This window comes from Lonchura striata, chromosome 20, assembly GCF_046129695.1.
Source record: "Lonchura striata isolate bLonStr1 chromosome 20, bLonStr1.mat, whole genome shotgun sequence".
In the NCBI taxonomy this organism is placed as follows: Eukaryota; Metazoa; Chordata; class Aves; order Passeriformes; family Estrildidae; genus Lonchura; species Lonchura striata.
The window spans coordinates 6,423,280-6,446,285 of record NC_134622.1 but is presented as its reverse complement, the minus strand read 5'-3'; the positions used below and the strand labels follow the sequence as shown (position 1 = coordinate 6,446,285).

Below are 23,006 nucleotides of genomic sequence, written 5' to 3'. Positions count from 1 at the left end.
TAGATATTAGGGGGAGAAAATAAACCAGTGGGTGGTCAGGCACTGGAATAATTTCCCCGAGAAGCTGCGGAGTCACCATCCCTGGCGGTGCCCCAGAGGCGCCCGGACCCGGCGCTGGGTGAGGACCGGGGCGGCAGCGCTGTCACCGGGAGCTCCCTCCCACCTCTCCCGCCTGCCCGGCCCTCCCGGCCGAGCCGCGCCGGGGGCGGCCCCGAGCACCGCCCGCGGGGAGGAGCGGAAGGGTTAAACCGGGGAAGGGCCGCGGCTCCGGGGCGGCCCCGGCCCCCCCTTGCCGGCGGCCCGGCCATGCCCGCTCCGCTGCCAGCTCGCACCGCGCTCTCGGCGGGCCCGGGCGGCGGCGGCCGGCCCTGAGCGCTCGGCTCCGAGGGCTCCGAGGGCTCCGGCGGCGCTGAGGGCTCCGGCGGCTCCGGCGGCTCCGGCAGCTCCCGCGGCTCCGGCAGCTCCGGCGGCTCCCGCGGCTCCGTGTCAGGCCCGGGCCCAGCCCGGCGCTGCCCTCAGCGAGGTGAGGAGCCGGCGGCGCTGAGGGAGGGTTGTGAGGGAGGGTCCCGGCCGGGAAATCTCCCGTGCTCAGCGTTCTTTGTCTGCGGCTCAGCGGCTGAGGGAGAAGGGCCGCATTCCCCCGCTGGCCTAAAAGCTTGCTTTTTTTTCTTGAGCTGTGCGGGTTTATCCCGATGGGTATTTAAATGTCTTTGTCCTCCTCAGAGATCCCCCCTCGTCTGGCAGCTGCGCCTCACCCTCAGTGTTCCTCCCGGCAGAAAATCTCCTCCCGGCAGAAAATCCCCTCTCGATCCCCCTCACGCTCTGCCGGTGAACCCAGAGTGTCCCGTCAGAGCCCTGCACCTGCTGCTTTTATACTTTTATAATTCCAGGGTGTTCTAAACAAACTCCCGGTTCTTCCCTCCCAGGAGAAGGCAGCACGCAGATTCCAGGCTTCTCCCGGCAGTGCTCCCCAGCCTCCAGCTCTTCCCCACAACACCAACCCCCAGCACCTGGATTTTCAAAAATAAGCAGATTTTGGTTACCACCCCCTCGCCCTCCACACCTCAAAGATATTTTATTTTCCCTACTTCCTGGTCCTGCCTCTCCTTTGTGATTTCAGTTTGGTTTGGCATCGCTCTCAGTATTTCCAACAACTAAAATGTTGCAAGTTAAGCTCATGGCTGTTTAGAAATGCCCCAGCCTGTGTTAGACATCTCTGGCAGCAGCAGCCAGACACCCAAAACAGCACTTTGGTCCTTAAAATCAGGTCAGGACAGATAACACATTGCTAATGAGATTTAAATGTACTTAGAGCTGCCAGTGCCCTGGCAAAGTTATTGAGAGGAGGGCAAAGGGAAGCTCACAGAACTGGGGATCTCCTGCCCACCTCTGTCCCCTCCCCAGCAACAAACTGTCATCCCAAAGGGACAGTCTTGCTGCCCAGAATTGTAAGAACTGCTTTCCATCCTGTCTGCTTGGACTCCATGAAGGGGCACACAAACAAACTGTATAAAACCCCCAAAGCCTGAAATAGGAAGAAGAAATGGGACAAGAGCCCTTCAGGAGTAGTGGAGGCTGCTGGCAGCCGCACCAGAGTGGCTGAGGGAGCTCTTTGAGCTGCTGAGCTCACACTGGCTCAGCTCCCACTGTCCCCAGTCCCCCTGTCCCCACCTGCACCCTGACCTACCCAGCCCTTCTTGCTGCTTCACTGACCCTCACCATCTCTTTTTCTTCCTCAGTGCATTTCTATTCCCTTTAAACGCTGTTTTCCCTCCTTCTTAGCCAAAGACAATTTTATCATCTTAAAAATAATAAGGAAAAGAAAAACAACAGGGGCTGATTCCAGCTTCCACTTGGGGTGGTGTTTCTGGAGGCTGCTGCTGTGATCTGGGCACAGGGAAGGGATGACATTTTGGGGTGCTGCAGCATTTCCCAAAGCCTTGGCCCCAGCCAGGCTTTGAGGGAATCCAGTGGGGTTTCTCCTGTTCCCAGTGGGATCTCTGCAGCATCCCAAGGGCAGAGCTTGGCTTTTCCAAGCAGCAAAATACCCCTTTTGGTTGGTCCAGGATCTTCCTTCTCTTCTTTCCTCCTCAATGTTTTTTTCTTGCACAAGGGATTGATTGATGATCCTGGCTCTGGGGGCAGTGAGTGCCCATCCTGGCTCTTTTTTCCTTGCAGCTCCTTTCTGCCCTTAGACAAGCCCAGAGTGCTGCCTGACAGGAGCCAGAGATGACCAAGGAAGAAGATCTACCAGACTGGAACTCATCCAAGGAGTTTTATGAAAAATATGAGCCGAAGGAGGTTTTGGGCAGGTAAAGCTTTATTTTTGGCAAGCAGCTTGTTTTGGTTTCACGTCCTTCAGTGCCAAATAGGAACAGTGTTCCCTGGGAATCTGATACAAACAGGGCCCACAGCAGCATGGGGCTAAAAATAGCATGGAACAGCACTTTCCATCAGCTCAAAACCTTCTGTCCCACCGAGACAGGACGACAGAGAGCGAGACCCGCTGGTGCATGAAAATCCCAGCCAGCCCAGGTGCTGGTGGCTGGGCAGGCAGGGATGGAACCAACCCCCCTTTTGTCCCTGTTGTCCCTGGCAGGGGGGTGAGCAGCGTGGTCCGGCGGTGCATTCACAAAACCACCAGGCAGGAATATGCCGTGAAGATCATCGACATCACGGCGGGGAACATCTCCCCCAAGGAGGTGCAGGAGCTGCGGGAAGCCACCACCAAGGAGATCGACATCCTCCGCAAGGTCTCGGGCCACCCCAACGTCAGTAAGTCAGGCCTTGAGCATCCACTCAAGGGCAATTTCTGCCCTGTCTGTTCCTCAGGGTGTCCCCAGGAAGGGTTTTTGGGGTGAAATCCCTGGATGATGCCAAGCTCAGAGCATTTTTTGCTCTCCCTCCACGCACACACCCCAGCAATGCCCCCCTGTTGTCTCCCAAGCACAACACTTGTGAAGATCAGCTCCTCATTAACTCAGTTAGCAGTTAAATCAGATTTTTAGTCCATTTATGGAGAGGAACACTGTGCTCACAGCCCCTGTTCTTATTACAGTCCAGCTGAAGGACAGCTATGAATCCAGCACCTTCTTCTTCTTGGTGTTTGACCTGTAAGTACCAGCTGGCTCAGCACCCTGGGTCTACTCCCTCTCTGCAGATTGTTCCCAACTTTTTACAGCCCAAAAATGGCAAAGTGGAGGGACAAGCAGCTCTTAAGGTAGAATCAGGCCCCAATTACTGCAAGCTCATTGCAGCTCTGCTGCCAGCACTGTTTTCCCTCTGTCAGCGGCTCAGCACTGCTCGGGTTTCCCTGTAACCTTTGGTGGGAGCTGTCATGCATCCCTGAGGGATATTTATATGCTCAGTGGGACCAGGGTGTCTGCAAAGCCACAATTCCCAATGCCAGGAGAGTGCAATGGATGTCAGAGGAGTGGGATGGCACTGGGAGATCCTCATCCCTGCCCCATCTTTGATGGTTGGACTTGGTGATCTTAAAGATCTTTTCCAACCTTAACAATTGTGTTTCTATCCAAAACCTGCCCTCTCCAGACACAGCTTCTTCTCCTCCTGCCTGATATTTTACTGAAATATATAAAGGCATTTTTACCCTTTTTCATGAAAGTTATTTTGGGCTGTTAAGAGGCACTGACCCCTGATTAATCCTCCCCAGGGACTCAGGGCTGGTTTGCTTTTGCAGCTCAGCCTCTGCCTGACTCTGTTTCCCCTCCCTCATGCAGGATGAAGAGAGGGGAGCTCTTTGACTACCTCACTGAGAAAGTCACCTTGAGCGAGAAAGAAACCAGGTAAGGCCAGGTGCAGAGGGATCAAAATCATCTTGCAAGAGCAGAGCGTGGGTTTGAGGGGAGAGCACAGCACCCTGGGCTGTGTCCCTGTGCACTGTCCCTGTCCCCTTCCCTGGGATCGTGGTGCCAGCAGGTATTTGGGACAGGGAATGAGCTGTCCCCATCCTCAGGAAGATCATGCGAGCGCTGCTGGAAGTGATCCAGTACCTGCACTCCATCAACATCGTCCACCGGGACCTGAAGCCGGAGAACATCCTGCTGGATGATGACATGAACATCAAGCTGACAGATTTTGGCTTCTCCTGCCAGCTGAACGAGAATGAGAAGCTAAAAGGTAGGGGGCTGGAGAGGTGGGGGGATGCTGGGCTGGTGAGTTCCTCCAGCCCCACTCTCTCCTTGCCACCAGTCTCACCTGCGGGGGCAAATTGGTGCTGTTTGGCTGCTTTTGCTGTCCTGACACACAAGTTCTGCCTGCACACATCTTCCACACCTCTCTCCTTGCCATGTAAAAAGTTGCTGCTCTTTAGGAGAACCGTTCTAAATCCATGCCACTTCTTTTTTCCTCCAGTTGATCCCCATTACTTCATCCACTTACTGCCCCAACTTGTTTCCCCCAACTCCTACATGCAAAGAGCCACATATCCAGCAACAGGCGTCCCCTCTCACAAGCATCCATATAATTTTTTTGCTCACATCTTAGCCACAATAATTCATCAAAAAAGTCACTAGTGAGATGCACACAGGTTGTAATTCCTCCCTGTGAGCACCATTCCCACAAAGATCCCACCATGGGCTGCCTGGAGGTGGGTGGGAATGGCACCTGGGTTGATGCTCTGCTCTGTGTCCCTGTCCCCACAGAGATCTGTGGCACTCCTGGCTACCTGGCCCCTGAGATCCTGCAGTGCTCCATGGATGATGAGCACCAAGGCTATGGGAAGGAGGTGGATATGTGAGTGAGAAGCTCTTCCATAAACTCACACATGGGGTTTGAGGCACAGCCAGAACTGTGCCCATGGGGACCTGTTTTAGTGTGTGGAAAGAATGAAATGATGCACCAAAAGCCAATATTGGTGGCTGTGAGGGCATGTTTGGGTCACCAGGGGGTTCTACACAGAGCAGGGGGTGAAGCAGCCTGGGGACATACCCATCTCCCCACTTTGCCCCATTGTGGGAGGGAAAACAAAACTTGCTGTTCATGGAAGTCAGCTTAGGCTGAGCTCCATGACATGGGGGTTTTAAACACACCTTGTGCAGCCCCTGAGAGAGCAGCCAGCTCAGGGCAGCCCACCAGAGCTCTGCAGGGACTTTGCCACTTCTGGTGGCTTCAGGTTTCAGTGGTCAGACTTGTGACACACACCAGGGCATTTCATCCCTTTTCCAATCTGAGCCAGGACACCTGGCACTGTGCCCAAGGGCATCCAGCCTGGCTGGCATCACCAAGCCCCACTCTCTTCCCTAAAAACCCTGCAAGGGTCAAACACTCCCATCTCAAGGCATCCTCCTGCAGCATCCAGGCAGCAGCTCCCCATCAGCTCAGCTCAAACCCCCTCAAGCAGCGAGCTCAGCCCCCCTCTTCAGGCACAGGCAGGGTAGCTCCCTGCTGGTTTTCCAGGCGTGGCCACCCTGGGGTGCAGAGCCAGCTGGGTGCCCCGGGGGTGGCCCAGGGCTGCTGGAGGTTCCGTGTGGGCTGCCCGCAGGTGGAGCACCGGGGTGATCATGTACACCCTGCTGGCCGGCTCGCCGCCCTTCTGGCACCGCAAGCAGATGCTGATGCTGCGCATGATCATGAACGGCGATTACCAGTTCGGCTCCCCGGAGTGGGACGACCGCTCTGACACCGTCAAGGACCTGGTGGGTGCTTGGGCTGGGAAAAGCTGGAGTGGAGGGAGTGCTGCAGAGCCCTGGGGTACCCCAAACTGAGCGGGTGGCCCGGCAGATCTCGCGGTTCCTGGTGGTGGACCCGCAGCAGCGGTACACGGCGGGCGAGGCGCTGGCACACCCCTTCTTCCAGCAGTACGACGTGGAGGAGGTCCGGCACTTCAGCCCTTTCCGCAAGTTCAAGGTGGGGATGAGGCTGGGAGCTGCAGGAGCCAGCAGTGGGATGGGTTTGGGAGAAACTGGGGCATTGGGCAAGGCTGATGGGGCTGGGTTTTGGGAGGATGTGGCAGCCTAGGTATAGAACAGGCACTCCCTGACAGGAGGGAGTTAAGGGAGAAGGGAGAAACTGCCTCTCACCTCAGAAAATAATCATTGAAAGAGCTGGAGCATTCAACCTGGAGAAGGCTCCATGGAGACCTTAGAGCTCCTTCCATTGCCTAAAGAGGTTCCAAGAGAGCTGGAGAGGGACTTTGGACAAGGGATGGAGTGACAGGACAAGGGCGAATGGCTTCTCACTGCCAGAGGGCAGTGTCACATGGGATACTGGGAAGAAATTCTTGGCTGTGAGGGTGGTGAGGCCCTGGCAGAGGTTTCCCAGAGAAGCTGTGGCTGCCCCATCCCTGGAAATGTCCAAGGCCAGGTCAAACAGGGCTTGGAGCAACCTGGGATAGGTGAAGAGATTTCTGCTCATGGCAGGGAGTATAATGGGCTTTAAGTTCCCTTTTAGCTCAAACCATGCTGTGGTTCTGTGATGCCCTGGCATGAACCCCTGCCCTTTGCTAGCCCCCCAGGAACTAAACTGTGCCAGGCACTGAGCCCCCTCCTGACTCCCCCACATGAGGTGATGCACTGGGACCACTCCATTGTGGGAACTCCACTGAATCCCAGGCTGTTGGGAGGATTCCCCTGAATGCCAGGCTATTGTGGGAGAATTCCTCTGAATGCCAGGCTGTTGTGGGATAATTCCCCTGACTGCCAGGCTGTTGTGGGAGAATTCCTCTGACTGCCAGGCTGTTGTGGGAATTCCTCTGACTGTCAGGCTGTTGTGGGAATTCCTCTGAATGCCAGACTGTTGTGGGGATTCCCCTGCCAGGCTGTTGTGGGTGGATTCCCCTGACTGCCACGCTGTTGTGGGAATTCCTCTGAATGCCAGGCTGTTGTGGGAGAATTCCCCTGACTGCCAGGCTGTTGTGGGAGAATTCCTCTGACTGCCAGGCTGTTGGGAGGATTCCCCTGAATGTCAGGCTGTTATGGGAGAACTCCCCTGAATGCCAGGCTGTTGTGGGAATTCCCCTGACTGCTGTTGTGGGAGAACTCCCCTGACTGCCAGGCTGTTCCCTGTGCCCAGGTGATCTGCCTGACCGTGCTGGCCTCGGTGAGGATCTACTACCAGTACCGGCTGGTGAAGTCGGTGACCAGGGAGCTGGTGGTCAGGGACCCCTACGCCCTCAAGCCCGTCCGCAAGCTCATCGACGCCTGCGCCTTCCGCACCTACCGCCACTGGGTGAAGAAGGGGGAGGCCCAGAACAGAGCTGCCCTCTTTGAGAACACCTGCAAGGCCATCCTGCTCACCCTGGCAACTGAGGAGGGGCTGTTCTGATCGCTGCCCCGGCCCCTGGTTTGGCTCACCGTGAGGCGAGTAAAATCTTGGAAAACAAAACGGTGGTTTCTGGGGTTTTTAAGTTTTCTTCTACTTGGCTCAGGACTGGTGCAAATACAAACCCAGCAAATAATTTGCTCCTGGGGTGTGTCTCACTGGAGGAATGGACTTGGAGAAGCACCCTTTTAACAGAGCCAGAGCCAGCTGCAGCTCCCCATGGGGAAGGCTCAGCCCTCAGGCACCTGCAGTGCTAGTTTTGGGACAGTTAGAGGTGGATGAGGATCCCTGAGCAGTGTTCTGTGTTCTTGCCCACCTTTGTGGTGAAGGCTCCTGGTCAGGTTTGGTGCAGAGCTTGTGCACAGAGAGTTTGTGCTCGTTGTAACTCCTGGGAGAGGTGGGGCACTGGTTTGTCACACACATCATTTTGTCACTGCTCAAATGTCAATGAAGGTGCCTTGTTTTGCTTCTGGGGAGGCTCAGCACTGCTCCAAAGCTGGGACTTCCCAAGGGAATGGGGATTGATCCTGACTCCCCCTTCCACCCCCATCACTTCACCCCTAGCAGCCCCACACTGATGGTCACAGGGGGCTGTGGGTGTCCCCTCACTGGGGCTGGAGGTCAGAGCAGCTCTGGCCCAGTCCCACACATGCATCCCTCTGCTTTCCATGGACAACAAGAGGAGAGCTGGAGCATCTCCCACACCAAAAGAACACTAAAGACAAACCCCCCTTCCTGTCTTGCCAAGCACTGCTCCCACCCAGCCAACCCAGCGCTGAAAAGGTTGAAATTATTTTTAATTTTAGAAACAATTGGGGTTTAATGGAAGTTACAGCTGGGGGTTACTGTTCATCTCCACAGGAGAAAAAGCCTCAGGTGTTCCCAGTGAGCTCTCAGAGCTCGGCTTTGCTCTGGCTTTTCCAGGCTGGCACGGGTGGGATGTCAGCAGCGCAGCGGAAGCTGAGGTTGTCAGAGGCAGAGTCTGGTGTGTTCCCCATCCTCACAGGGAAAAAGAGTCCCAAAATTAGGGATCCTTCCTAGTTAACACATATCCCTAATATGTTACAACACTCACAACTCTAGTGTGACCTGCTAGAACAGCCTAGAACATCTTCCAATTCCTCTAAATAACTTAGAGAAAAGCATTTCATTATTAATACCTACTGGAAAACACATGATTTGAGAAGCATTTAGGAATGGATTTATAGCAGGGGTGGTTTTACCCATATTTGTAGTGTGCCCTGCCAAATGCTTCTTAAAAAAATAGTGTAGGAACTAACAAACATCTTTTAAAATAAAACCAACCCAGAGAAAATCCATGTGCAGCAGCACCTGGACTTTGGCTAGACCTACCTGGTGGTGACACAAGCTCTGTGGTTTGCAGAGCCATCTGCAGTGTCAATCCACGAGGCTCCTCTCAGCACCTGCATCTTCTGAGCCCTGGATGCTCTTCCTGGAGCTGGGAATTCCGATGCTGTCCATTCCCAGGTGTTTCCCAGCAGGTCGTAGAACCCTGAGATGGTTTTGTATCAGATGAGGAGAGCAGTTGTGCAAGAAATGTAAATTTGGTGTATGGGAGGGGGAACAACATTCAAAGGATCGTTCAAGAGCGTGGTTTAATGGTGAGGCTGAAGAAAGTCCTCACTGTATTTGAAACTTCAATGTCTCATCATTTCCCATGTGCACAAGGACATGGCAGCCAGAAAATGTCCTTGGAATTTTTTTTACATCCCACTGAGTTGCAGAACAACGCAGTTTTAATTAAAAGGTGGTGGTTTGGTGCCTGAAGTGCAGCAGGTTCACCTCAGCCAACTCCAGTACCAACCATCAATGCTTTTCCTGGGCTCACTTACTCTACTCCAGACCCCACACATCTGAAACTGCCCAGCTCCAGGATTTGATAATTAACATGAATTTAAGGAGCAGATGCCATCCCCAAAGCAGGGTGAGCGTGCTCTGTACCGTAGCTGTTCTGGGCAGGGAAGGCTGTCACCGGGGAGACGCCGTGGTAGCCGTCCTCAGCCGTGTCCCCCCGAGGGAAGTCACCCTGGGGGAACAGAGATCACTCCCAGCAAAGAACCACCCCAGAAACAACCCCAGATCCTGCTCCTCACAGAGCTGTGCCACACTCCAAATAGGCAAATAACTCTCTGGTGGCAATTTATGCTGGTCAAGAGAGATCAACCACCTGAAGTTGTTCCAAGTTCCCTCTTCAAACAAATTTAGGTGTGAATTTTTAGAAGTAGTAAAATCCTGGTTTCCCAGGGAAGATGGGCTGAGCCTGCTCCCTCTGAGGGTATTTTTACAACCCTCCCAGAAGCTCAGTTTCAGTACCCCCAGTGTTTCCCAGTATACCATCACTCAGTGGCTGAGTGAAACCCCACCCTGAGGACAGCCCAGCATGGGTGGGATAATTTTTATGATCTTACCTGCCACAGGTTTGTACGGTTTGGCTGGAACTTGTTTCCCCAGGGATACATCCTTTCTGCCAGTGAGGAAAAGGCACTTGTTAGCCCTGGCTCACTCCAGCCAGGCTTTTAGGATTGTCCTTTTCTGCTCAGCTTGAGCTACTGAGGTTTTATTAATTTATTTTATTATTCATTAATATTATCACACTCTCAGGACAAAAGAGGTGGTTCAAACCCCCCTCAGATCAATATCTGAAAACATCCCTGGAGGGAGGTTTGGATCTGATGGAACTAACACCACTCCATGCCTGGTTTGGGAAAAGCTCAGAGTTTGTGCTACTTACGCTCCAGTCCTCCCCTGGCAGCAAATTCCCACTCCTCCTCCGACGGGAGCCGCTTCCCTTTCCAGGCACAGAAAGCCTGAGCATCGTTCCAGCTCACGTGCAGCACTGGGTAATCCAGCCTCTCCTTTATGCTGGAGCCAGGGCCTGAGGGCTGTGAGGGATTTAAGCAGATTTGAATTCATTTTACACAGCTTTCATTACAAAGGGAATAAGGAATGGAAGAGATGAAAGTATGGAAAATGTTTTTTCGCCTATTTTTGATCTGGTTCAGCACACACAACACACAAGCTCCCAGCATGGAGAGGAGTCACCACACCAGGATTGTATTATATCAGATTTTATCACACCAAGATTTTACCACACCAAGATTTTATCACACCAGGATTTTACCAGACCAGGATTTTTACTCACCTGTCTCCAAAAAGCCTTTTCGATGGGCAGCCACCACGGGGCTGACTGGGGAAAGAAATGACACCAAGATTAAAGGTGAACTGGTGACACCTGGACTGGTGACACAGTCCCACAGCAGGGTGTGTTAGTGTGGGAAATGCTGCAGTTTGAGCTGGGTTATCACAGATATCTGGATGCTGCTTTCTCACAGAGCAGAGGTATCTACTTTTAAAAGTGAAAACAGATCAAGAGGCTCATGCTGTCCAGTTTTTCTATATTAAATTTGGATTATTGAAGTACTTTGAAAGAAATTTTACTTCCTCCCAGCTCCTGGAGCCCAGACTGACAGCTGACAGAGCATGAAAACAGAGGAGCACACAAATCAACCCCAGCTCGATCCTGCTGAGGTTCAAAAGCAAAACAAGCTCAGACTAAAGAAAAACCTCTGAGAACAGCAGGCTCTGCAAAGAGGCAGCTGCTCCTCGGTGGAAAAGCAACACCAAACTCATCATAGGATTCAGATTTACCTCCAGTTTTTGGGTGACTTTTTTTTTCAGCTCTTCAGATATGAAATCCTCAAAGACAAAGCTCCAGCCAAATGCTTCTGCTTCTGTTTTGTATTTCTTTTCTCTAACAAACTCCCTGGCATAAACACAACATGCTCTGGGTAAGAATTGTTCAAGTTCTGCCTCACAAATCTGCTTGTGCAAAGGCAAAAGGTACAAAACTTACAGACCCCCCAGCTCCAGATGGTTTGATTTAGATTTAACAGATAAAACAGTTCAGTGTGCATCTTTGCACAGATTTTATAGTTATAATGTCACCTGTGCAGGTAAATTCAGCCTGCACTCAGGTTTCCATAACTGCAGAGAGAAAAAGTCCCTTAAAAGTCAATAAAACCTGTGGCTGCTGTTAGTGGAAGAGGAGAAGAGAAGAGGAACATCGGAAGAAGAAAGGAGGAGAAGAAAGAGAAAAAAAGGAGATGAAAAAGAGAAGGAAAAAACGAGGAAAGAGAGGGGGAAATGACAAAAAAGGAAATAAAAGTATGTTTGCAAACCACGCTGCCACGATGGTACAGCTTGCACCTGTGAGAGCGACTTCCTATTGACAGGCACATTTTTTTCCAGTGAGCACCCAAGCACTGGCTTTCGGAGCCCAGGAACAAGGTGCAGAACAGCTGGCAGCCCACCAGCCCCCCGAGGCACGGCGGGCTCACCTGAAGTCCCGGTTTGTCACCGGGTGTTTGTCGAGAGCAAACGGCTTCACCGTCACCTCCCTGGCGGGCCCCTCCTCGCCCCTCCTCTGCAGGGAGCCGGATCCCATCTGGAAGGTGCCTCCGGGCAGCTGCACCATGCTGCCATCCTCTCCGAGCGCTGAAAAGGGAGAAAGTCAGCACAAGTTTCATTTTTAAACATGAGCGAGACGCAGCCAGTGATGTCGCTGCGTGTGGCGAAGGGGTGACAGCGCTGGGTGTCCGTACAGCTCAAAGCATTGAAAATCCCATTTTGGGGAAGGGAGCGATCCCCGGCTGGGGGATCAGCAGGAGGCTCCGGGAGGGGGATGCAGGGGGGGTTTGGGGGCTCTCACCGCGCTGAGCCCCCAGCACCCCGCAGCACAGCAGGAGCAGCCGCGCCGCCGCTCCCATCCCGGAGCCGCGGGGGAACGGCGGGGGAACGGCGGGGGAACGGCGGGGAACCGCGGGGGAACCGCGGGGAACGGCGGGGGAACCGCGGGGAACGGCGGGGGAACAGCCGGGGAACCGCGGGGGAACGGCGGGGAACGGCGGGGGAACGGCGGGGGAACAGCCGGGGAACCGCGGGGAACGGCGGGGGAACAGCCGGGGAACCGCGGGGGAACGGCGGGGAACGGCGGGGAACGGCGGGGGAACGGCGGGAGAACGGCGGGGAACGGCGGGGGAACCGCCGGGGGAACCGCCGGGGGAACGGCGGGGGAACGGCGGGGGAACCGCGGGGGAACGGCGGGGGAACCGCGGGGAACCGCCGGGGGAACGGCGGGGGAACCGCGGGGAACCGCGGGGGAACGGCGGGGGAACCGCGGGGAACGGCGGGGGAACCGCGGGGGAACGGCGGGGAACGGCGGGGGAACGGCGGGGAACGGCGGGGGAACCGCGGGGGAACCGCGGGGGAACGGCGGGGAACCGCCGGGGAACCGCCCCGGAGGTGCCGCGGGCTCGGGAAGCGCTTCCGGGCCATCGGCTCTGCAGGGAAAGGGGATTTCTGTCACTGCCCGGCACCGGGGCAAGGGAGGCTTCTTTGGGTGTTCGAGGGGTTTTGCTTCGTGTGTGACAGAGAAAGGAGATTGCTCTTTACACACAGGACCGCTGGGTTTAGGGAAAATCATCCCCGAGGGCAGGAGGCTGTGCCCCTGCCACAAACCCACTGAAAGCTCTGCCCAGACCTGCTCTGGCAGTTATCCATGAATGCTTTAATGTAGAGGCATCACTATTAAAAATCCATCCCTTAAAACAGGTCCTTCACCCCCCACAAGCCACGCTGCAGTTTTATTCATAAGCAAGTACAAAACAATTAAGTTACTGCCTTAATTCAGTCTTTTTTTTTTTATTTACTCAACAAATTCCAGGCCTGATCCCACCCTCTTCCCAGAGCAGTAGTAGTAGTAATTTCACAGAAGTCTTGAGTAGCAGTTTCACAAAATTGCCAAGATTAGGACTCAGGAATGAAGCCCCCCCGCTGCAGAATGTTCTGGAGGGGGTGGAGGTTAAAGAACAGACACCCAAAGCACAGAACAGAACAGTTTATTGGGTAAAAATGGAAAGCAACTGCAGCCACACAGTTCAGTGAAATCAAAAATAAATAACTCCTTTTTTAGAGCCAAATATTTGATTAAGTTGCTGAGATTTTGGGTGGCCGTGTTACCAAAGGGGCTGCCCCTCATGGCAGAGTGACTTCTGGTGTTGGGACACCCACCAGAGCCAAGGACAGGGCCCTGGGGTGGATTCCTTGGAGAAATTCCACAGGGAGCAAGCTCCAGCTCAGCCCTTCAGGGAGGACATCCCAGCTCTCATGATTTCATCCACCAGGAGAATGTTGCTAGCAATGACCGTGCTGGAAACAGGAAAGAAATAATTACAACTGCCAAACTCAGCTTCATTTTTCTGTTTCAAAACATCTTCCTTTACATGGGATCCCCAGTTTTACATCACTTAAACACACAGAGTAATGCTACGAAGTGAGATACTGCCAGCCTTACCATGAATGAAGCAGCTGCTTTTTGACATTGTAATTATCCCAGATTCCAGCTGCTGCAGCCACCATTGGCTCCCCTGCAACAGAAGTGAGGCAGCCTTTAAAAAACCAGCTCACACAGAGACATCTGATATCACTCACTGTATCCAACAGTGTGCTTCATCCTCTAAAAACCTCAAATCAGAACACACTGAACTACAGCAGCCTGACTGCCAAAGCTTTTGTGCAGCTTTTTATCAATGAAGATAAATTTTCTGCACTCAGAGCTGAGCCAGGCTCTTAGTGGAGCATCACCTATGGCTGAGGGAGTCCTTACCAGTGTTGAGATCAACCCCAGTGAGCTGCCCCGACTCCATGTGCTCTGCCTGGACCTTCACCAGCGTCTCCTGGGGATCGTATCCCGAGTTCTGAGCAAGCACCTGGCACAGAGCAGAGGGATTGGCTTCATTTTGCTGATCAGAGCCCTCCAGCAGAAAAAGCACCGAGTCTGTGTGTGCTTTAAAGCCACTTTATTACCCAGGAACTCCTTTTACCTTAGGAATGATGAGCAGAGCATCAGCAAAAGCCTGAACTCCGAGCTGGGCTCTTCCTTTCACGCTGGGTTTGTGTTTGACAAGAGCATTGGCTACTGCCACCTCCAGTGCCCCTGCTCCTGGCACCACACATCCTGCAAGGGAAAAGCACCTGTTTCAGTTTAAACAGCTCATTTTTAGTGCAGTTTCGTCTCTTCCCTCCATATCCAGCACCTGAACAGGTGAGTAATCAACCACAGAACTCGCACTGAGCTCAGGTTTGGACTAGAGCAGGAACCAAGGGAGCTGATAGATAATTCCCTAATTTTGGGATGAGTTTCCACAGGTCCTTATGATGATTAACAGGGAGGGGACTCACCATCCTCAATGGCATTTTTCACAGCCCGCAGCCCATCCCTGACTGCATCCTTGATCTGGGTCAGCGTGTGCTTGTTGGGGCCCCGGATGAGCAGGGTCACCGAGCGGGGGTTCTCACACTTCTCAATGAAGGTGTACTTCTCCTCTCCCTGTGGGAAACAGGGCCAGGTTTGCCTCTCAGCCACTTGCTTCAGCAATGTCTACACAAATTAATAAACTGGATGCTTTTAGGCTGGGTTCTGCACTGACAGCACTTAAGAAGTGATGAGAACCAGCAGAATTTTATTTCTGTTTTCTCAGTCTGTGACAGGAGCAAACATCCAGGCAGATGTTCACAGCCAAGTGGATTTGTAGTATTTTATTTCAATACTCCAGCTTTACTCTTCAAACACTTGGTCACTCACCAGTGTGTACTCATAGACAAGCCCTGCGTGTCCCAGGCAGTCAGGAGTGAGATCCTCCACAGAATTCATGGCAGTGCCACCACAGGCCAGGGTCAGTCTGACAGAGAACAGGCAGAACTCAGCTTTGTGTTCAATAAAACCCAAAATCACTGCAGTATTTCAGCCTGCAGATCCTAGGCTTGCAACAGTTTGGTTTTGTTCATGGAAGAACTGTTTAAAAAACTAACGTGTAGAATTAATGCTCCTCTGTAGGTGTCTGCATTTAAAGCATCCTGAGAGCTCAAACTGCCCTTTCTGCAGTTTGTCCAAACTGCCCCGAGTTACACCACAAGAGCTGCACAGATTGAAGTGGAATTTTTAGTCAAGTCTTTAAAGATGGATTTAAGCCAGACTTGACTGACTGTCTCAGTTTGGAAGAGCAGATTATTGTAACCTCTTTCCTCCCCGAAACTGACCTTTCCATGTTCCTCCTTTTAGCTCTCCTCAAAGCAACTATTCCTTCTTTGGCAAGGGCATCCAAGGAAAATGGATCAATTCCCTGCAAGCAGAAAGTGACCATCAGCATAAGGACAAAGCTAAAAACACCTCCTCTCACTCTGACACTTTGAAGTTCTTCCTTGAGGCTCAAAGATCTCAAGCAGAAGCTTATATTATATTCAAAAGTATCAGCCTAAATTTAGATAACTGGCATTTCAAATAATTTTTAGTTATTCCTTTCATCTCACCTTCTGGTTGATCACAACAAATCCTTTGTCTGAGTCGCCACAGACTTTTCTTTTCAACTCTACGATTTTGTTGACTCGGTCTTCAATGAACTTTCTTTCTGCTTTCACCAACTTCTCCCTCTCCTCAGCACTTTTGTAAAAGAATCCAGAGCTCACCTCTCTGAAGGGGAAAAAACCCACAAAAAGCAGTGAGAAAACTTCCTCTCTGTTGTAGAAATAAACCTGAGCATAAGGAATGAGCCTTTCAGTAACATTCTGAAGACATCCACCCAAAACAAACCAGGCCCTCCAACCCACACTCCTGTTCCTGCTCTCTGGTTCAGAGCTGTTCCACTTCAAAAGATAAGGCAGACACTTGAAGCTGAGAGAACTCTGAAGTGTATTAATGTTTTTGCTCTAGAATATCAAACTGTGCCCAGGAAAGAAAGGACCTTCAACCTTTCTGTGATCACACAACAAAATAAAAACCACTGTGAAGCTCTGCCTCTCACAGAGATTTTTTCACCCACTACCTTTCCCAAAAAGGCTGCAGAAGGGGCATCACCTTTCCCCTTCAGACTCTTGGTTGGTATTTAAGCATATTTTAGATAAAAGTCCTTAGGATAATGAGCATTTGCTGTGTACTCACGTTTTCTCATACTCCAGAGACACATTGCAGGTAAGAATAAAAGCATCTTCCACTCTTTTCTTCATGTCAGGGTGGCGAGCTCCATGATCCAGAACCAGCCCCCTGATCAGCCTGCAAGATTAAAAACCGTTCTGGGTGTCCACGGACACAAACACAGGATTTCACAGAGTGCAGAGAGTGGAACTGTTCCAACCCAAACTGCCTGGGCACTCGTGTTGGCAGTGAACAAGGATGATGTGTTCCCCCTCCAAGGGCATGCTCATTCTCATAAAAAAAGCACACCAGGCAGAGTGGAAAAAAGGAATTTGCTCTGGCATGGTGTCTGACTGCATCAGCTACTGAGGAAAGCTAGTGCAGAATTCATCCATGCACCGAGGGAAATGGAAATCCTATGGAATATCCAATCCACAACCCAGTTTCCAGTTATCAAATGCTGCTTTATATTTAACAGATACCAACCTAAAGCAGCATTGAGCTACAGACCCTAAGAAAAAAGTATTTATCCAACACTGTTAAACCAGTGCTGTTCTTCTAATTTGATCAAGGAATCAATTCAGTGTGTGAGAAACTTCTGCCACGATATTTATGGCTGAAATCTGTATTTTAACTCTTCCACTGGTAGCTTTAGGGCACCCTAAAGAGAAACCAAAGCCCCCCAGGCTCCTCAAAGCTCATGGCCACATTATCTGAAGCCCAAGGATGCTCCTGACTTACGTTGTGTCTGTTTCTGATTTGTGCTTCATTTCCATGATTTCCACCATGTACAGGTCAATGGGCTCGCCTGGTTTTCTGACTGTCAGGACAGAATCGACCACAGCCTGCAACACAGGGGAGGGAAACATCCCAAAATGACCATCAGTCTTCCAAAGTGCAAGTTCACATCTTTCACACTTCAAATTCGAGTCCCAGCACTTCCAAAGCTGGCTCTCTTCACACACAGAGGCAGAGGTGACAGGGACACTCACCTCTGTCAGGATGTCAGCAAGCTCAGCGTGGACTTTAGTCCTGAGGGAAGTCCTGGCAACATCGATGAGGGTGTCCCTGTCCATCTCCTTGGACACTTTGACTTGTTCCAAAACCTCAAGTGCTTTTTCCTTGGCAATCTCAAATCCTTCAGCTACTATTCTAGGGTGCAAACCCTAAGGCAAGGGAAGAGAAATCATTGCACAATGGAAGGCAAAATGGTTCTTTTTCCACAACCAGAACCTGTGGTTTCAACATTTCATGGAATGGCAAAGCACAGGGAATATGCTGCTCAGGCCATGTGTTCTGTCCTTCTGAATACATATAAAAGGAATGCAAATCCTTCCAATGCAGAGGAAAAGTACAGATTAATTTAGCACAGAACTCAAACCAAGGGAACTACAAAGCACACTTGGGTGTTCGCTGTGCAATACCCACGCTTACCTGCCCTCAGGGAGGAGCTCATTTAAACTCTCCAAAAGTGTTTTGAGTCACACAAAACAAAGTAACAGCAGGTATCACACAAAACCTTAAAAGCTACAGTATCCACAATGAGCCGCTTTGATTTTCAACAGGGTTAAGTCCTCTCCTCTAGCTCTTCCCCCTTTTTACAACTTCTCATTTTAAACAGAACAATGTATTTATTTTCCACTCCTGTTAAACATTGAACAAAAAAAATCCACTGAGGGATCTTGGTGAAAGTTTTACCTCGCCCACCTACAAATGAAACACTGCATACACACCTCAGAAATATAAAGATCTGCCTGCTTTAGGAGCTCTCCAATGATGAGGACATTCGAGGTGGTGCCATCTCCAGTGATGTCATCTTGTGCTGTTGCTACTTTTGCTATCAAGGAGGCCGTGGGGTGTTGGATTTGCTAGACAAAAACAAGAAGCTGAGCAGTTGAATTTCACTGCAGCGGTACAGCAAACAAAAATCTGAGATCAGCTAACAAAGAACTGAAGGTGCTGTTCTAATGGTTTACCCTAATTGGTTTGCTACTCCTCTGTCTGGTTATTTTACTAATTCTTGTGGTGCCGTTTATATTTTTAACATTATTTTATTTATAGCATTACCTCAACCTGCATTTACTTCTTTACCCTCCTCCCAAGGACCATTTCGCTTCAATGCATAAGGGCGGGTGGGGCAGGGGGGACGCGATTCCCCCTCACCCAAAGGCTCGTCCCTCCCTAAACCCCCTGCGAGTACCAGCCCCAGCTCACCATTTCCTGCAGCAGCACGTTGCCATCTTTGGTCAGCTTGATGTCTCCGGACCCCGAGACGAGCCTGCGGGCGGCACGGGCGGGTGAGCAGCGCCCCGGCCCCAACACACGCGTGTGAGGCCGCGGGCCCGCCCCGCTCCTTCCCCATCCATTCATCCAGCCGGCCCCGAACACGTGCGGGGCCGCGGGCCCGCGCCGCTCCCTCCCATCTCCCCATCCCTCAGCCACCCCGCCTCCGCCTTTGTTCCCCTCCGCGCATCCCGGCCCTCACCGCTTCCCCTCACGCCTCCCCTCAGGCCGTGCACCATCCCCCCCCAACCCCACCCGCGGCGAGACGCGCGGGGGCTCCCTCACATCTTCATGGTGCCCTTGGGGCCCAGGTTGGTCCTCAGCACGTCCTGCAGCCCGCGGGCCGCGCTGATGTTGACGGCCAGCGCGGCCTGGGCACGGGCCACCTCGGCCTTGGGGTTGAGCGCCTTCACCGCCATGACTGCGCTCCTCTGTGGGCAGCGCCGGGCGGGGCGGGGCGCCGCCTCCCGCCCGCCCCTTCTAGAACACTCCGGGCTCGCCCATTGGCCAGCGGGCGCGACGCCGCGTTTCTATTGGTTATAGTGCCTGTCACTCATCTCGGCGGCTCCCGCCGCCAAGGCATCCCGGTTTTCATTGGCTCGTTGGCGCAGCAGCCGCTCTCCCATTGGCTGCGGCGCCTGTCGCTCCGCCCAGTCGCGGCTCCGCCCTCAGAACGGGCCGTGAGGGGAGCGCGGGGAGGGTGAGGGCGGTCAGTGAACGGGCGGGGATGGTCGCTGCTTAATCCGCCCCAGCAACTCCGCAGAAGCGTGAAAATAAATAATTAAACTCAGTGATTTCACATTAGACCGATAGAACTAATAGTTAAGTGGACTGGTTTAATAATCAATGGATCTTGGTTAAATTCGGGATTGAGGTTAATGAAAACTCGTCTTATAGCACACAAGCTGATGTGTGGGGCACCGGGGCCTCCATAGCCCCCAGTGCACACCCTCTGCCCAGGGCTTTCCTGAACTGAATCCCTCCCAGGGCTCCAAGGATGGGGATGGTCCCTCCCAAGGCTGCACAGAGATTTCTGTGTAGAATAAACCCAGAAATATTATTGTCAAGACAACCTTGGTGGGTGCTGAAGGGTTTTCCCTAAGCGGCCTGTCAGGGCTCACTCCTGCAGACACTGAAATATTTGTGTTTTCGGACTCTGAAACGCAGGGACAAGTGAGTTTCGCTGGAGAGGAACTGCAGAAGAAGCTCCTGCCATGGTCCCTCACAGCCCTGCGGGTGCTGGTTGCTCCGGCTTTGAATCCCAAACTGCTCCAGACAGGCTCGGACCCGCCAGCGCTCACTGCAGTGACACCAGCTGTGACACAGCTCCTGATCTCCAGTGCTGCATGAGGCAGGGGCCCGGCCCCGCAGCCAGTTCCCAGTGCTCTGCAACCTAGCTGCTCCTGAGGGGGCTGACCACAGGGACAAGAGGCCCTGAGGCCAGGATTTTGTCATATTTGGTGCAGGGAAGGCAGAGACCCTTCCCCAGCACTTGCCCTCCAGGCATGAAGATGCCCGGAGAAGCTGGAAGTATCCAAGGCCAGGTTGGACAGGGCTCGGAGCAGCCTGGGATAGTGGAAAATGTTCCTGCCCACGGCATGGGGCTGAAACAAGATGCTCTTTAAGTTCCCTTCCAACCAAACCTATGAATTCTATGAAATGTGTCCCTCTCCATCCCACTTTTTGCAGCAGGGAGCTCTGGACGCAGCCCTGGGTTACTCCAGCAATGCAAGGAGCTGGATGTATTTCCACACCACCTCCAGGAGTAAAGTCTGAGCCTGCTGTTGGGTCCAGCTTTGCTGCACAGGAGTTTTGGGCGAGCTTGATGGGAAGAGTCAGTGTCAAGTGTCAGGGCAGCCTGGCTGGGTTTGGCTGCAGGCTGTGGCACCTGCTTTGGGTGAGGATCTCAGGTTTCTGGGCAAAATGCCACACTGTGCACAAGAGGAGGACTCCCACACGTGGCCTGTCCCTGCAAGGGACAGCTGCTGCTATCCTTGGGATTCTGTTTTTTTAATGTTTTAGGTGTGTGGACATTCTACAAGTTTGAAGCCCTGTTGTTGAGCAGTGTCATGTGAAATATTTTAATGCCGACTCCAGTGGAGTGGCTGGGCTTTCTCCTCTGTGATTGCAGTCATTAGAAATAAACATTGAACACTGCAAAATGCAGGGAATCACACTTGCCTTCTCATCATTTGCTCTGTTAACTCTGTTAAAATGCTGTCTGCACTTTGTTGGGATGCTGAAACCATAACAAAACCTGGCCCAAGAGGCTGCTGTGCAAATATCTGAGATGCAATGTCCAGTTAAAACACCCCAGCTCTGCCCCGCATTCTGGAACTCCCAGGTCAAATATTTTGTTGCCTTTTGCTTCTCTGCTTTGATTTTTTTTTGCCTGTTCCTCTCAGGACTGTTCTCAGCAGAGGGCAGCCTTGTCAAACCCATCCCAGCAGGTTTGTTATATTTTATGTTTCCCTTGCTGATGCCTACGGAAAGGCAGGAATTGCCCATCCTAAAACACCTGTGGGGCTGGCAGTGATGTGGGCCAGGATCAGGTTCGAGAGAGGAATTATTTCTGCTGGAAAATAAAGGGAAAATTTAGTTTTGAGATGGTTCTTTTTAGGAGAAGTGGGGAGGAAAGGAAAAGCTGTTTTCAGAGACATCCTAATCCCCCATGCAGGTGGTTTCTGCTGGTTTTTGTACAAATTCAGAGGTTCTGTAGTGACATACAAGAGCTGGGTGCTGTGTTTGTATCAAGTTTGTATTTTCACTCCTGAGCATCCTCCTACTGCTCCCAGGCAGAGCTCTCTGTTTCTTTGCTGGCTCACATTCCTCAGGATAGTTATTTTGTGTTATAGTAACATTTCTCACTAGCATCTTCACATTAAAATCCCATTTTGCAGCATTTTTCAGCCATCAAGACAAGCTTTTCTTCCTTTTTAAAAAATCTTATCTGTAGAATTGTTCTATTTGTTTTTAATTTGTAATAAAAATAAAGGGCAAATGCTTGCCAGACTTAAATTGCCCTATGAATTCAATGAATTACACCAGGTTAAAATCAAAATATTTAACTAAGTTAAAGCCAACATGTCCATTAAAGTAAGCCAAATAAAGGCAATATCCTTCATGAAATATTCAGCAGCAATTCTCTCAGTCAAGCCAGGCACTGCTTATCTTGGCAAAAACCCCTCTGAGATTCTCAGTAAAAGCCATTTTCTTTCATCTTTATCAAGATGGGTTTTCCTTTAACCTTATTCACAGAAATGATTTCTAAATCTGCTTTAAACAACATCCTACCCTGCCATGATAAAGCTGACAAACAGCACCGGGCTGCTGATCCCTGGCACCAGTTTGGCAGCACAGGGCCTTGGTCCCATCTTCTCCTGACTCAAGAAGCTCCTGTGAGATGATCCTGTCATGCACTGGGAAATTCTGAAAAAACATAAAGGGAGGAGGGGCACAAAAGGGGATTGGATTGAATTAATAAATGGAATTTTGAGGGGTGGCGCTGCCAGGATGGCAGAGGAGGTCATGCACAGAGCGTGACTGGAGCACCCAGCGGTGCAGAACACACGGGCAGCAGTCACAGGACTCCTGGCACAAGTGGACAAAAGCAGCTAAATCAGCTAAATCAGCTTTTCTTGACCTTGAACCAGGCAACTCCTGGGCTGCCACTCTCCCATTTCCAACCCACGCAGTGTGTGAGGGAGAATCTTCTGTGGGATGCTGGGCAGCTTTGGCAATTTTTCCACAGCTTTTGGGGAAACAACACAGAGCCTTTTCCCACGCCTTTTCCCTTTGCTGCCGAGCTTTTGTCAGCTTTGGCTGGGATTTGTGTGTGTGAAACTTCGCTCAGGGGTGCACGAACAGCTTAAGCCAAGAGGAGATATTGCAATCTTAAATACCTGAAAGGTGGTTGTAGTCCCCTAGGGGTTGGTCTCTTTCTCCAGGCAGCACTGACAGAATCAGAGGACACAGTCTTGAGCTGTGCCAAGGAAAATCTGGGCTGGATGTTAGGAAAAAGTTTTTCACAGAAAGGTGATAAAGTTCTGGAATGGCCTGCCTGGGGAGGTGGTGGAGTCACCTGTGGCAAGCACATTTCTTTCTCTCTCGGGATTTTTTCAAAGAGCAGTGCAGAGGAAAGAAAGAGAAAACAAGTTCTATTTCTGCTCCTTGTTTTCCTGTGTGGAATGTGTTTGGAGAATTGTTTAGCTGGGGTGATTGCTTGAATGGATTCTGGTGAGGATTGTTTGAGCCTGATGGTCAATCCAATCCACCTGTGGCTGGACTCTCGAGAGAGGGTCACTAGTTAGGAGTTAGATATGGTAGTTAGAACAAGTAGGTTTGTAGTTTTAGTATCCTCCTTGATATAGTATATTAATGTACTATAGCATAGTTATAATAAAGAAATCATTCAGCCTTTTGAACTGGAGTTGGACATCATAATTTCTTCCCA

The 23,006-nt window shown here is 51.7% G+C and overlaps 3 protein-coding genes and 2 non-coding genes across 7 annotated transcripts; 1 reads left to right on the top strand and 4 right to left on the bottom strand.

Moving 5' to 3' along the window:
* Positions 1 to 99: 99 nt before the first annotated feature.
* Positions 100 to 7,344, top strand: PHKG1 (phosphorylase kinase catalytic subunit gamma 1). 3 transcript variants are annotated; one of them, XM_021550927.3, is made up of 10 exons: positions 100 to 118; positions 2,196 to 2,312; positions 2,600 to 2,775; positions 3,059 to 3,113; positions 3,741 to 3,806; positions 3,977 to 4,140; positions 4,665 to 4,755; positions 5,504 to 5,657; positions 5,743 to 5,868; positions 7,033 to 7,344. In XM_021550927.3, the coding sequence occupies exons 2-10, from the start codon at positions 2,230 to 2,232 to the stop codon at positions 7,282 to 7,284; spliced, it is 1,167 nt and encodes a 388-aa protein (XP_021406602.1). In that variant the 5' UTR covers positions 100 to 118; positions 2,196 to 2,229; the 3' UTR covers positions 7,285 to 7,344. The 3 variants fall into 3 exon arrangements, with proteins under 3 accessions (XP_021406602.1, XP_021406601.1, XP_021406600.1); XM_021550926.3 differs by lacking the exon at positions 100 to 118 and adding an exon at positions 373 to 523; XM_021550925.3 differs by lacking the exon at positions 100 to 118 and adding an exon at positions 377 to 523 and having other exon boundaries at positions 2,179 to 2,312.
* Positions 7,345 to 8,057: 713 nt separating this feature from the next.
* SUMF2 (sulfatase modifying factor 2) lies at positions 8,058 to 12,110 on the bottom strand. Its single transcript, XM_021550929.3, has 9 exons — positions 12,011 to 12,110; positions 11,640 to 11,796; positions 10,951 to 11,065; positions 10,445 to 10,489; positions 10,034 to 10,184; positions 9,711 to 9,766; positions 9,244 to 9,328; positions 8,635 to 8,794; positions 8,058 to 8,280 (listed from the first exon to the last, which is right to left on the bottom strand). Exons 1-9 carry the CDS (start codon positions 12,066 to 12,068, stop codon positions 8,175 to 8,177), a joined length of 933 nt encoding a protein of 310 aa, XP_021406604.2. The 5' UTR covers positions 12,069 to 12,110; the 3' UTR covers positions 8,058 to 8,174.
* A 1,072-nt stretch (positions 12,111 to 13,182) lies between these two features.
* On the bottom strand, positions 13,183 to 19,012 carry LOC110482036 (T-complex protein 1 subunit zeta). Its single transcript, XM_021550952.1, has 14 exons — positions 18,839 to 19,012; positions 18,485 to 18,548; positions 18,004 to 18,138; positions 17,263 to 17,436; positions 17,012 to 17,115; positions 16,298 to 16,408; positions 15,670 to 15,829; positions 15,400 to 15,482; positions 14,945 to 15,041; positions 14,542 to 14,689; positions 14,184 to 14,317; positions 13,967 to 14,069; positions 13,655 to 13,727; positions 13,183 to 13,509 (listed from the first exon to the last, which is right to left on the bottom strand). Exons 1-14 carry the CDS (start codon positions 18,970 to 18,972, stop codon positions 13,437 to 13,439), a joined length of 1,593 nt encoding a protein of 530 aa, XP_021406627.1. The 5' UTR covers positions 18,973 to 19,012; the 3' UTR covers positions 13,183 to 13,436.
* Positions 16,532 to 16,667, bottom strand: LOC116184319 (small nucleolar RNA SNORA15). The gene has a single exon (XR_004149080.1). It is a non-coding gene; the product is annotated as a small nucleolar RNA SNORA15 (small nucleolar RNA).
* Positions 17,560 to 17,691, bottom strand: LOC116184320 (small nucleolar RNA SNORA22). The gene has a single exon (XR_004149081.1). It is a non-coding gene; the product is annotated as a small nucleolar RNA SNORA22 (small nucleolar RNA).
* Positions 19,013 to 23,006: the final 3,994 nt, after the last annotated feature.